Consider the following 11,338-nt stretch of genomic DNA (forward strand, 5'->3'; position numbering starts at 1 on the left):
GAAGCGCTATTCTTGACCGGCTTTGATGCGTTCCAGTTGCTGCTTCCACGACTCGAAAAGCTCGATTCTAACACACACCCGGAAAAGTCAGCCAATGGAAGTGAGGGATGTGAGGCAAGGTGGGGGATAGAGGGGGCTTACCCTTGTTTGCCCTTTGTGAATCCGCCTTCGCGCGCGAGCGTGTTCTTTTCGGCCTGGAAGAGCGAGATGACCTCGTCGAGGCCCGATTCGAGCTTGGTGAGTGCCTCCTGCAGCGCGTAGGGGTTCTCGATCGACTGGAAGATGGTCGCGCGCGGGCGGTGTGCCTCGATCGGATCCGGGTCGGCTATCGCACGTCCGAGGCCAAGTCAGATCAGCAAAGTGAAAGAGCATAGAGGGAGGGGGAGGGGGGTGTCTTACGCTGTCGCAGGTCGCGGGGGAAGGCACCGGCTGGGTTCTCAGCGGATACTCCAGGGCCACGGAACTCGGTGGTTTGACCCGGATATTTACTGCACACACAACGGTCAGCATGATTTGAGGGAAAGATGGGGGGGGAGGGAGACGTACGCTTCGTTCTGGAACGCCACGTTGGGCGTGCCCTCGTCGGCGGCTGACATGGCGATTGTGGTAAAGACGAGAGATGGTGGTTAGGAGCAAACGAACGAGCAGGCGAGCAGGATCAACAAAAGAACAACAGCTAGAGAGATGACTCAAATCCAGCCGAGCGGGATCCGTGGCTTCAGGATCGGTACCTGGCTCGCGAAGAACGCAGCGGCATGACTGTGGGCGGGTGTGTGTCGCCATGTGGAGGACACTCGTACGCCGGGCAACTGCAGCTCCGCATCTACGCACGATGACGATGTCCGACCTTGACGTGGAAGAATGGCTCACATTGTGATTAATAACGGTCTCACATCATCAAAAAATTTGGCTTCGGTCGAGTCAAAGATCGGCAGACGGAAGATCCAGCAAGGGTCTCGGATGCGATGGTCCATGCTCAGCTCCTCCATCTCGACCCGTGCTCCCATTTCTCTTTCGGCGACAGGCACGCCACGAAGACCACTCGATCAAGATGGGACTGCCAATGTAAGCACGACCCTGACCTTCGCACTCTGCACTGCAACCTGCGCATGACACTAAACCCGCCCTTCCCAAAAATGTGACAGCACCGTCTCGACGTGCTCGCTCAACCAGTGGGCGCTGGACTTTGACGGCAACCGCGAGCGCATCCTCGAGTCGATCCGGCTGGCCAAGGCTGCAGGCTCGCGTCTGCGCGTCGGGCCCGAGCTCGAGATCCCCGGCTACGGCTGCTTCGACCACTTTCTCGAGCCGGACACGGTGCTGCACTCGTGGCAGGTGCTGGCCGAGATCCTCGCCTCCGATGCGACGCACGGCATTCTGTGCGACGTCGGCATGCCCGTACTCCACCGCTCTACGCTCTACAACTGTCGCCTCCTCCTGCTCGATGGCAAGATCCTCCACATCCGCCCCAAGATGTGGCTCGCCAACGACGGCAACTACCGCGAGATGCGCTACTTCACCCCCTGGACACGCACCAACCACACGGACGACTTCACGCTCCCGCGCGTTGTCGCCGACATCACCGACCAGCATTCGGTGCCGTTTGGCGATGCGGTGGTCAAGACCAGGGACACGGTGCTGGGCGTCGAGCTGTGCGAGGAGCTTTTCACTCCGAACTCGCCGCACATCCGACAGGGCCTGAGCGGCGTCGAGATCTTTACCAACTCGTCGGCATCGCACCACGAGCTGCGGAAGCTGTATCGACGTGTGGAGCTCATCAAGGAGGCCACGCTCAAGCTGGGCGGCATCTATCTGTACGCCAACCAGCAAGGGTGCGATGGCGACCGGTTGTACTACGACGGATGCCCGCTGATTGCGGTGAATGGCAGCATCGTGGCGCAGGGCTCGCAGTTCTCGCTCGACGATGTGCAGGTCATCTCGGCGACGGTGGATCTGGACGATGTGCGTGCGCACCGTAGCGCCAAGAGCCGCGGCATGCAGGCGGTGAGCGAGTCGATCGGCGCTGGATGCCCGCGCGTCAATGTCGATTTCGAACTGGGAGAGTCCGAGGAGTTTGGATCCAAGACGCCCGGCACCGCCACTCCCGACACCGCGCACCACAGGCAGAAGCGAGAGGGTGAAAAGGGTGCAGGCGCGGATGCGGCACGGTTGTATCGCCGCTACTTTACGCCGCTGAGCCAGCCGATCGAGGTGCGCTACCACACGCCCGAGGAGGAGATCGCGCTCGGACCGGCGTGCTGGCTGTGGGACTATCTGCGCCGCTCGCGCACCCAGGGCTACTTTGTGCCGCTCTCGGGCGGCATCGACTCGTGCGCTACCGCCACGATCGTGTTCAGCATGTGCAGGCTCGTCCTCGCCGCGCTTTCCGAGCCCGAGTCCAGTACAACGCGAAGGGGTGCGTCGGTGTTGACGACCGACACGCGCGCGCAGGTTCTCTCGGACGTTCGCCGGATCTGCAACGAGAAGGAGGGCTCGACGTGGGTGCCTGGCACGCCGCAGGAACTGTGCAACCGCGTGTTTGTCACCTGCTACATGGGCACCGAGAACTCGTCGGCCGAGACGCGCGCGCGCGCCAAGCAGCTAGCGGCGGACATTGGCGCGTACCACGTAGACCTCGACATGGACGTTGTCATCCGCGCCATCGTCGGGCTGTTTAGCACCGTCACGGGTGCCACGCCGCGCTTCCGCGTGCACGGCGGAACGCCAGCTGAGAACTTGGCGCTGCAGAACATCCAGGCGCGTCTGCGCATGCTGCTCGCCTACATGTTCGCCCAACTCACCCCCTGGGTTCGTGGCTCCTGGGGCGGCCTCCTCGTCCTTGGCTCGGCGAATGTCGACGAGTCTCTGCGCGGGTATTTGACGAAATACGACTGCAGCTCGGCGGACATCAACCCCATCGGCGGCATTTCCAAGACGGATCTCAAAGCGTTCATCGCCTATGCACAGGGTGCATTCGACCTGCCCATCCTCGAGTCGTTCCTCACCGCGGTGCCCACGGCCGAGCTCGAGCCGATCACCGAGACATACGTGCAGGCGGACGAAGCCGATATGGGCATGACGTACGACGAGCTCAGCATCTTTGGTCGGCTGCGCAAGAATCTCAAATGCGGCCCCTACAGCATGTTCAACAAGCTGCTGCAAGAGTGGGGCCCAACTTTGGGGGCGGAAAAGGTGGCGGAAAAGGTCAAGCTGTTCTGGTTCGAGTATGCGCGCAACAGGCATAAGATGACCACACTCACCCCGAGCTATCATGCGGAAGGGTACAGTCCGGACGATAACCGCTTCGATCTGCGACCGTTTTTGTATCCGAGCCGGTTTCCGTTCCAGTTCCGCAAGATCGACGAGCTCGTGGCGCGGCTTGCGCCCGTATCGCAAGCTAGAAAGCAGGAGTAGATTTCCGAATACAGGTGCATTCTATGATGCGCGCGGTTGGTTGCGCCATGCAGCTTTGGCGGGGGCTTGGATGCGCAGCGTGACGAGCCAGGCCGTGGCACTGATGGCCCACATGACCGCCCAGCTAAACTGACCCGCCCAGACATGATTCGACGTGGAGTAGGCGAACAAGGAGGTGCTGAATGTCGGTCCGATGGTGCGGCTCAAACACCCGGCCATCTGACTGACGCTATTGAGCGTGGCCAAGCTAGCCCGGGTGGGGGCGGCGTTGTTGACGAGCAAGCTCGAGCATACGATCGACATGTTGCTCACGCCGCGCAGCACGATCGCCACCAACAACACGGCCACAATGCCTGCCTTGGACCCGGTCGTGCTGGCGACAATGTGAGCGATGGGGAAGCAGACCCATACGAGGGGTAGGGCGGCAGTGACGCGCTTGTACACGGGTGCCGGTCCACCCAACCTCCGCTCGAGGGTCGGGAAGGCGATGAGCTGGATAAAGATGGTGAATGCCCCATTGGTGGCTAGGATCGAGCCGATGTCCGACGAGCTTAGCGACAGCCCCCCGTGCGCGATGGCCGTATAGCAGAACAGCGGCAGCAGCGCAGCATGGCAGGCGTTGAGAAAGTTGAGCCAGAACTGCGTCGACAGGATCCGGCGGATCGTCACATCCCCCAACAACGCCCGAATCGACATCGGCGCATCCTCGTCCTTAGCTCCAGCGCGCTGTGCGGTTTTGTGCGCGGTTCGCTTGTGCTTGGGTAAGGTTTCCTGGAGAAAGAAGCTGCCGAGGACGATGGCGCACAGATTAAACGAGCTGGCTACGGCGCATGGCAGCCAAAACGGATGGGCCTTCCACCACGCTCCCTCGCCCACACCCACCAGCCACCCGCCCAGACCATTCCCCACGATGCTGCCCACCGCAAAGCACAGCGGGATGAGGCTAAACGCGCGCGCCTGGTTGGTCTCATCCGTGATCTCGGCCAACACGCTCTTGAGAATAGCAATATTGCCGTTCATCAATCCCGCGATGGACCGCGCCAAGACCATCTGTGGGAAAGTCCGTGCGAGCCCGAACGCGTTGACCGACAAAAAGGAGCCAAGAAGGCCGATGAGGAGGACGGGTTTGCGGCCAATGCGGTCCGAGAGGCGTGCCCAGAAGAAGATGGTGAGGAACTGGACGAATGCAAACGCCGACTCGACCACGCCCGCGTAGTAGCCCAGCTGCGAGTCGGGCACCGACGCCGGCAGGTTGGCGCGCAGCATCGCATTGACGAAGGGGAAGATTACCGTGAATGACATGGGTTCGGTCATGCGCATCAGACACAGCACGAACAGCTGCTTGCGCGGCAGCGGTGTCGCGCTCCGAACGGGCGCCTGCTGGTCATCGTGACTCGTGCGCGAGTTTGATGATAGCAGCGGTGTTGTTTCGTCGCCATCGCGACGTGGTGCTGACATGGTGGTGGTGGTGGTGGTGTTCAGGAGGGAGGATGCATGTCGACGAGGTGAGGAGGCTCAAGGTTGGCCTTCGCCCGAGGCTGCTGTACGAGGGCGTCGGCGCCGATCCAAGACATTTCAGCCTGCCAGCCGAGCGGAGTGTGCCTAGTCGAAAACTCAAAAAGTGCCAACCTCGACTGCACTTCTGCTGCCGGTGAAATGTTGTGCCGGCTTGGAGCTGCCGTTTGACCGCGTAGATTTGCTGCTTGGATAGCCGAGAGCCGCGCCCGTCAGCGCCCATTCATTCCGACTTAGTCGCCGCGCCCAACCGCGCGCCAGCCAAACCTCCACACCAACACCGGCATCCCCCCTCTTCGCCCCACACCACCATCCGCCTCTCGTCCATGGCGCACCGACGTCTGCTCAGCATGGTCTCCACACGCTCCTCCTCGTCCTCATCATCCCAAAAGCATGCTTCTTCATCTAAACCGCTTGCAGGCGGATCCTCCAAGTTCCCCTACGATCTGCCGTACGCCTCGCTGTGTCTGCGCACCCATCCTTGGCTCTACCGCACGGGCGTCGGCGAGCAGGGCGTGCTCATGGTCGAGCCGTACAAGTCCGAGCTTCTCCCCTCGTGGCGCTTCAAAGACCCTGCTGCTGCACGCACCTCGTCCACCGCACTCCTGGCCGCCTTTCGTGCGTATCTAGACGAGGACGACTTTGTGGGCGCCGACATGGCGCGCAAGTTCATCCAGATGGGCTACACCCGTGCGCGAAGGTACGCCAACCACAAGGGCGGGAAGAAGTACACCGAGCCAAAGCGAAAGGGCGTCAAGGCAAAGCAGATCCCCAGGTTGGAGCCGGAGCGGCAGGATAAGGACAAGGTCGAGGCGGCCAAGATCTTCAAGACGGTACTCGACGACGAGGTGTGGACCGACAAGAGGTACACGTCTATGAGAGAGCAGCATGTTGAATGGGCGAAACAAACGCCCTGGCCGACAAAGGATGACCAAGAGGTGCAAAAGGCTATCCTGCAGGGTCCGGAGCAGAGACAGGTACGCAAACGCTGACACTACATTGAGGCGGTGCAACACAATGCAGCTCGAAAATTCGCAGGTGTTAGATTTTGCGCCGACGCTCGGATCATCTTTCGGCGTTTCTCCACTTTTGGTCACCTCGATCCTTCTTGCCCTAGCACATCTTCGACTGCTAGCACATTGCATCGCCCCCGGCCAGGATTCTCACGATGACAGAAAGCGTACAAGCAGCCGACTCTAGCCCCGCTGCAGCGTCCAAGGCCGGCCAGCACGACGCAGCCCCCGAGCATGCCCCACACGATGCTGGCGACCACAACGACAATAACAGTAACGCCGACGGCGACGGCGACGAGGGCGAAGACGACGACGAGGAGGAACAAGATGCAGACGCGGAAGCGCAAGACGGCAGTGTAGCGGGAGAGAACGGCCAAGATGACGGCCAAGATGACGGCGAGGAAGACGACGAAGAGGAGAGCAGCGATGAGGGCGCGGATGTGGGCCTGTCGTACCTGCTTGAAGATGTAAGTATGGCGCAATCCCGGGCCATCGCCCCAAAAAGCACAGACTTACTCGGCCCCACTGCACGCGACAGCACGACGAGGACGACGAGGACGATGACGACTTTGAAGAGTCGCACGACGAAGACGACGACGACGATCCAGGTATGCACGCCCTCCTCCCCCACACCCACCTCTTACCTCATCCACTGACGCTCCCCCCCCCCCCCCCCCCCCCTTCTCTCTCTTCACTTGCCTGCTGCAGAGATCCAAGAGTCGGACGACGAGGACAGCACGCCCGCATCGAGTCACAAGCGCAAGAAGCCCTCCACCTCCCTCTCTTCCGCCAAGCGCACTCGGGGCTCCACCTAGGCTGCTGGGAATTCTGCGTGGTATAAAATCATGTACACTTGCTTCTATCTATCTTATTTGGCCAAGATGGCGTCGGCAGCCTTTTCAGCAACACCGTAGAGCGATGCGCTCAAATGGGCCGAGAGCTGGACGGGGACGACGCTCGCATCGACAACGCGCACATTGGTGGTGCCGTACACCTTGAAGTTTCCATCGACGACGCCGCCGTTTTGCTTGCTTCCCATAGCGGCGGTGCCCAACTGGTGGCTCACGGCGGAGAAGCCCGATCCACCCCCTTGGAGGGTTCCCAGGATCCACGCACGCCACTTTGCATACGATCCCGAATTGGGCCCATCCGGGATGAGCCCGAACCCAGGCGTAGTCTCGCCATTGTACGTCAGACTGCGGAGGTGGGAGTTCTTGAGAACGCGGCGGGCGGCACGTAGCGATTGGACCTGCATATCCATGTCGATGGGCAGACCAAAGTAGTTGGGATCCACCCGCGGTGCATCGAACGGGTTGCCCGAAGTAGCCCGTACGGAGCCGCGCGAGAAGGGGAGCAACGTCCAGAGATCAATGCCGTACGAGTTGGCTGGGTAGCCCGTGTCGAAGAACATCTCGACGATCGGTGCGGCCTGGTCGAAAATCAGCGATACTGCGCTGGTCCACTGTGCCAACAGGCCGGATTTGCTCGCCACATGGCCCGCCGAAACCAACGTATCAGCCCAGGCGTTGAGGTTGGACGAGATGTAGCTGCGCACGGCAGTGGCGTTGGAAAACACCTGGTTGACGTTGGGCATCCCGATCGCGGCCGAGGGACCACCGCCCGAGTAGTTGACGTTGGCACGCGAACCGAGTGTGGTCATGGTCTGGTCTTGCAGGTTCTTGCCTACACCGTCGAGGGCGAGCTTCTGGTCGACGCCGATCGAGTCCAGATCCGCCTTGGCGCCCACCCCGCTCCTCTGCAGCAGCGTGGGGGTGTTCAGCGCACCCGCAGCCAACACCACCTCGCGCTTCGCATTGATCGTGACCAAGTTGCCATCGTGCGATTGCTGCACCACCACACCTGAACTACCCAATCCCGATGCAGACTGTGCACCCCACAAAAGGTTTCGTGCTCGAGTGCCCGTCAGCACGGTCAAATTCTCCCTCCCCTGGACGGGAGTATAGTACGCCGAAGCCGAGCTGGTGCGTCTTGCGTTGGTGCCGATCGAGTTCGGGGTGTAGGCGACCGAGTTGGCACTGCCCGCGCACTGGTCGTCTACATGCTGCACTCCCAGCGTCTCTCCGATCGCCGCGATGAAAGCCGCCTGTTGCGGGCCGATGAACATTCGTCTCCACTCCTGCGATGCCCCGCCCGAGCGGCGCTGGTTGCGGATCTGCGAAAACCCGATCTCCAACGGCCCCCCACTCCCATGTACACTTGCATCGTAGCGTGCCCCCGCTGCCTGCTGGGCCGAAGTGGGCGCGATAAAGTTCTCGCTCTTCTTCATGTACCCCAACAAGCCATCCCAGCTCCACCCGGAACTGCCCACAAGCCCACCAAGCGCGTCGTACTGCGCGCGGGAGGCGCGGTTCCACGCAGCGCCATTGATGCTCGTCGAGCCACCGAGGGTTTTTCCGCCGAGCGGCGCTTTGGTGCGCCCACCGATTTGCGGGACCGTGGTAAAGTGCCAGGTAAGGTCGGTGCCGAATGCCTTGCCGTAGTTGTCCACGTTGTAGACGTCCGCGTTGTTGCGGTCGTCATTGCCGGCTTCGATGACGAGCACCGAGGTGGAAGAGTTGGCAGAGAGCCGGTTGGCGACCGTGAGGCCCGCGAGACCGCCACCCACAATGATGTAGTCGTAGCTCCGGCCCGACAGGCTGTTGGCGTCGGTTACGATTGCGCCGAACGCGGACGATGCACAGACGAGAAGCGCCGCCAGCGCCGTAAAGGACGGAGAGAGTTGCATGGTCTTGCTGCCAATCCCGGAGAGTGAAGGAAGGGTAATAGGAGGGGGAGGTTGCTTAGCTGGGATGTATGCGGGATCGTCTCATTCATCCCGGGCCAAGGTGCGCTTTATACGACAGGCCGGGGGCATCGTGATGAGACCCTATGCGTTTCTCCGACCAGGCAGCTGGAGGGTACATCGCTACTGGATAGCAGGCGGAGCGACAGCGTCCGGGCTCATGCTGAACAGCGCTCACACTTGCCGTGTGTGAGCATGCACCAAGGGCCCGGCTCGCGGTGGAGGGAGGGTCCTGATCAAAGTGCTGGATGCGCATTCATGCAGCGATTTTGTTTTCCGTCGAGAAGGCGGTCTGCGGAGTTCCCTGTCCCTCCCGCTCTATGCAGCAACATGACCGGTGGCGTACAAGCGAGCCGTTTCGGGAGCGGCCCCATTGCGACGATGATGTCGCCGTGCTGGTCCCACTTGCCCTGCAAGCACCGGCAAGCACGCCGGGCAGCGGGATCCGCAAAAGGGGGTTCGGAGTTCCGCGCGTCTTGAAACGAGACGGCTCGGTTTCACTGCTGTCGGTTTGACCCCCTCCGAGTCCCGACCCCCCTTCCGCCCCTATTCATCCCGGTCACTCTGCATCCCCAGTCAAACATCCAGGCTCGTTCATCGGCTCGTTGCGGTATTTGTGTGTGATCCTGTGAGGTGTTGAAAAGTGTGCATGGAGTTAGGAGGGTGTCGCCATGTGGCGCGGTCGGATATGAAGTGGTTCCAAGCGGTTCCTGGACTTGCCGAATTTGGCTTTCAGTCGGACGTTCGGTTGGCGAGCAAACAAAAATCGAAAAAAAAGAAAGCCGGTCGCCAAGGATTTTTTTTTCCGTTCGCGCCGAAAAGGCCAGCGCCGCAACAGCGTTGCATCATCGCACAGTCGCGTCTCAGAACGCAAATCCCTCGGTCCGCCCCCCCGCCGAATCTGGCTTCTCTCGGACTTTCGAGCCCGACCAAATCCATCAATATTGTTTTTTTTTTCGGATTTCGTCTCATTTTGACGGTGTAACAGAGTCATTGAAAAGTGGGCATTGTCTGTCTGCTACGATCAAACACTTTACGCTTTTGGCCTACGCCCATGCTTGCGCATACATTCGAAGCGTCGTTCTATCCGCAGCAAAGAGCGGTTAAAAGTACATCGGATTCGCGATTTTTTGTGGTAGCGTATACAGCGTCTGGAGTGCGTGGCATCAATCCCATCCGCTCGCTGCATAAGGGTTGACGGGGGGCGGCTGGTAGCCATTCATATCGGCCGCGCCGTTGTCATACCCACCGTTAGCCCCAGCTGCAGGTGCACCGTACGGGTCCATGATGCCGTTCTCCATCCCGCCCGCGCCCGCACCCGGTTGTTCGTCCATCATACTCAGTTCCTGCACGATCTGTGCCACGCGGTACTCGAGCAGCCCGAGGCCCGTTTCGACGATCTCGGCGGGATGCATGGAGCCGCTGCTCTCCACGTCAAAGTAGAACCGGTTGGCCTTCTTGTTGTAGTCGAACGGCGCACCTTCTTGCGGCGGCTCCTCCAGCTCGGCATTGGGTCCTTCGGGCCATTCCTGCTTGGCGTCGTATTCGTACCAGTACGTGGTGTGGCGCAGCGCGTTGTGCGGATCGTACTCGAACCCCACCGCGGAACAGGGAGACCATTTGGCGTGTTCCTTGGCGAATCCTTTGCGCGCGATGCACCGGATGTCGAGCTCTTGCCCCTTGGACATTTTGACCAGCATGATGGGCGCCATCGATCCATCGTGTCCCACCGGCCGACCAAAGTCCGGATGCTTAGGTGCGGCAGGCTCGTTCATAGCGTCGTCGTCGTACATCTGTGCACCTTCGATCGAGTCCGAGCGTATCAAGTCGCGCGAAGTCACCTCGAGGTTCCCGCGCGTCGTGCAGCGTGCGCGCAGTGTCAGCTCCACCGAACATCGGTCACATCCATCCTCGCATGCACAATCCTATCCCCCCAACCCAGACAAAGTCAGCATCAAAGGTAAAATCTAGTAGTAAAGTGGGGGTTCGACTTACCCTGTGGTCAACAAGCGCCTTGGAGCAGTCCATGCTGAGCAACGGGATGAGACCCAGCCGATGCGCCAGGAACTCGTCCGGCAGCACGGTCGTATTGTTGCGGATCTCGACCATGTCGATCGCCACCGTGGGGATGTCCGCAATCATGATGCGCCGCAGCGAGTTGGCAAACGACAGATCCACATTCTCCAGGATAAAGTTCGCACGGTCCCGGTTCAGCTGTCGCACCGTAATCTTGGGCCGCTGCGCCGTCACGTCGTACCGCGCCGACGATCCGTTCATCTTTGCTTATGTGCCTGCGCTGGCGATATCCGGCCGTGTTGGGCTGCGATCGCCAAAAAGTGCAGGCGTGCGCCGTGGATCCCCCCACAAGACCGCGTTGGTCGGATTCGCAAGTGGGCTTGGTGCTGTCGAAAGCCACACTCGAGATTGCCTGTGTATGCTGAGCGTGCAGTTGGCAAATGATCCTGCGTGTGGTGTCTCGGCGTACGGATGAGGGTGGAGATGTGCCGCAAGCGTGGCGTGAGCAAGGTGGTGAGAAGGAATGCCAACGACGGGGCGCGAGCGCGAGGGTTCACCGATTCCAGATTCCCAGCCA

At 60.7% G+C, this 11,338-nt stretch overlaps 6 protein-coding genes across 6 annotated transcripts; 2 read left to right on the top strand and 4 right to left on the bottom strand.

Moving 5' to 3' along the window:
- Window positions 1-6: 6 nt before the first annotated feature.
- Window positions 7-596, bottom strand: PAN0_009d3743 (uncharacterized protein; the record flags this gene model as incomplete). The annotated part of the gene is made up of 4 exons (XM_014800703.1): window positions 7-67; window positions 142-325; window positions 400-488; window positions 547-596. 4 exons carry the CDS (start codon window positions 594-596, stop codon window positions 7-9), a joined length of 384 nt encoding a protein of 127 aa, XP_014656189.1.
- Window positions 597-1,051: 455 nt separating this feature from the next.
- Window positions 1,052-3,414, top strand: PAN0_009c3744 (glutamine-dependent NAD+ synthetase with GAT domain-containing protein; the record flags this gene model as incomplete). Its single annotated transcript, XM_014800704.1, has 2 exons — window positions 1,052-1,065; window positions 1,146-3,414. 2 exons carry the CDS (start codon window positions 1,052-1,054, stop codon window positions 3,412-3,414), a joined length of 2,283 nt encoding a protein of 760 aa, XP_014656190.1.
- A 21-nt stretch (window positions 3,415-3,435) lies between these two features.
- PAN0_009d3745 (MFS general substrate transporter) lies at window positions 3,436-4,872 on the bottom strand (the record flags this gene model as incomplete). Its single annotated transcript, XM_014800705.1, has 1 exon — window positions 3,436-4,872. The coding sequence occupies one exon, from the start codon at window positions 4,870-4,872 to the stop codon at window positions 3,436-3,438; it is 1,437 nt and encodes a 478-aa protein (XP_014656191.1).
- Window positions 4,873-5,279: 407 nt separating this feature from the next.
- PAN0_009c3746 (uncharacterized protein) lies at window positions 5,280-6,757 on the top strand (the record flags this gene model as incomplete). The annotated part of the gene is made up of 4 exons (XM_014800706.1): window positions 5,280-5,906; window positions 6,065-6,409; window positions 6,481-6,550; window positions 6,651-6,757. 4 exons carry the CDS (start codon window positions 5,280-5,282, stop codon window positions 6,755-6,757), a joined length of 1,149 nt encoding a protein of 382 aa, XP_014656192.1.
- Window positions 6,758-6,810: 53 nt separating this feature from the next.
- On the bottom strand, window positions 6,811-8,688 carry PAN0_009d3747 (alcohol oxidase; the record flags this gene model as incomplete). The annotated part of the gene is made up of 1 exon (XM_014800707.1): window positions 6,811-8,688. The coding sequence occupies one exon, from the start codon at window positions 8,686-8,688 to the stop codon at window positions 6,811-6,813; it is 1,878 nt and encodes a 625-aa protein (XP_014656193.1).
- Window positions 8,689-9,911: 1,223 nt separating this feature from the next.
- Window positions 9,912-11,022, bottom strand: PAN0_009d3748 (insert subdomain of RNA polymerase alpha subunit; the record flags this gene model as incomplete). The annotated part of the gene is made up of 2 exons (XM_014800708.1): window positions 9,912-10,670; window positions 10,741-11,022. The coding sequence occupies 2 exons, from the start codon at window positions 11,020-11,022 to the stop codon at window positions 9,912-9,914; spliced, it is 1,041 nt and encodes a 346-aa protein (XP_014656194.1).
- Between the last annotated feature and the right edge of the window lie 316 nt (window positions 11,023-11,338).

This window comes from Moesziomyces antarcticus (genome assembly GCF_000747765.1).
Source record: "Moesziomyces antarcticus DNA, scaffold: scaffold_v10009, strain JCM 10317, whole genome shotgun sequence".
Classification (NCBI taxonomy): Eukaryota; Fungi; Basidiomycota; class Ustilaginomycetes; order Ustilaginales; family Ustilaginaceae; genus Moesziomyces; species Moesziomyces antarcticus.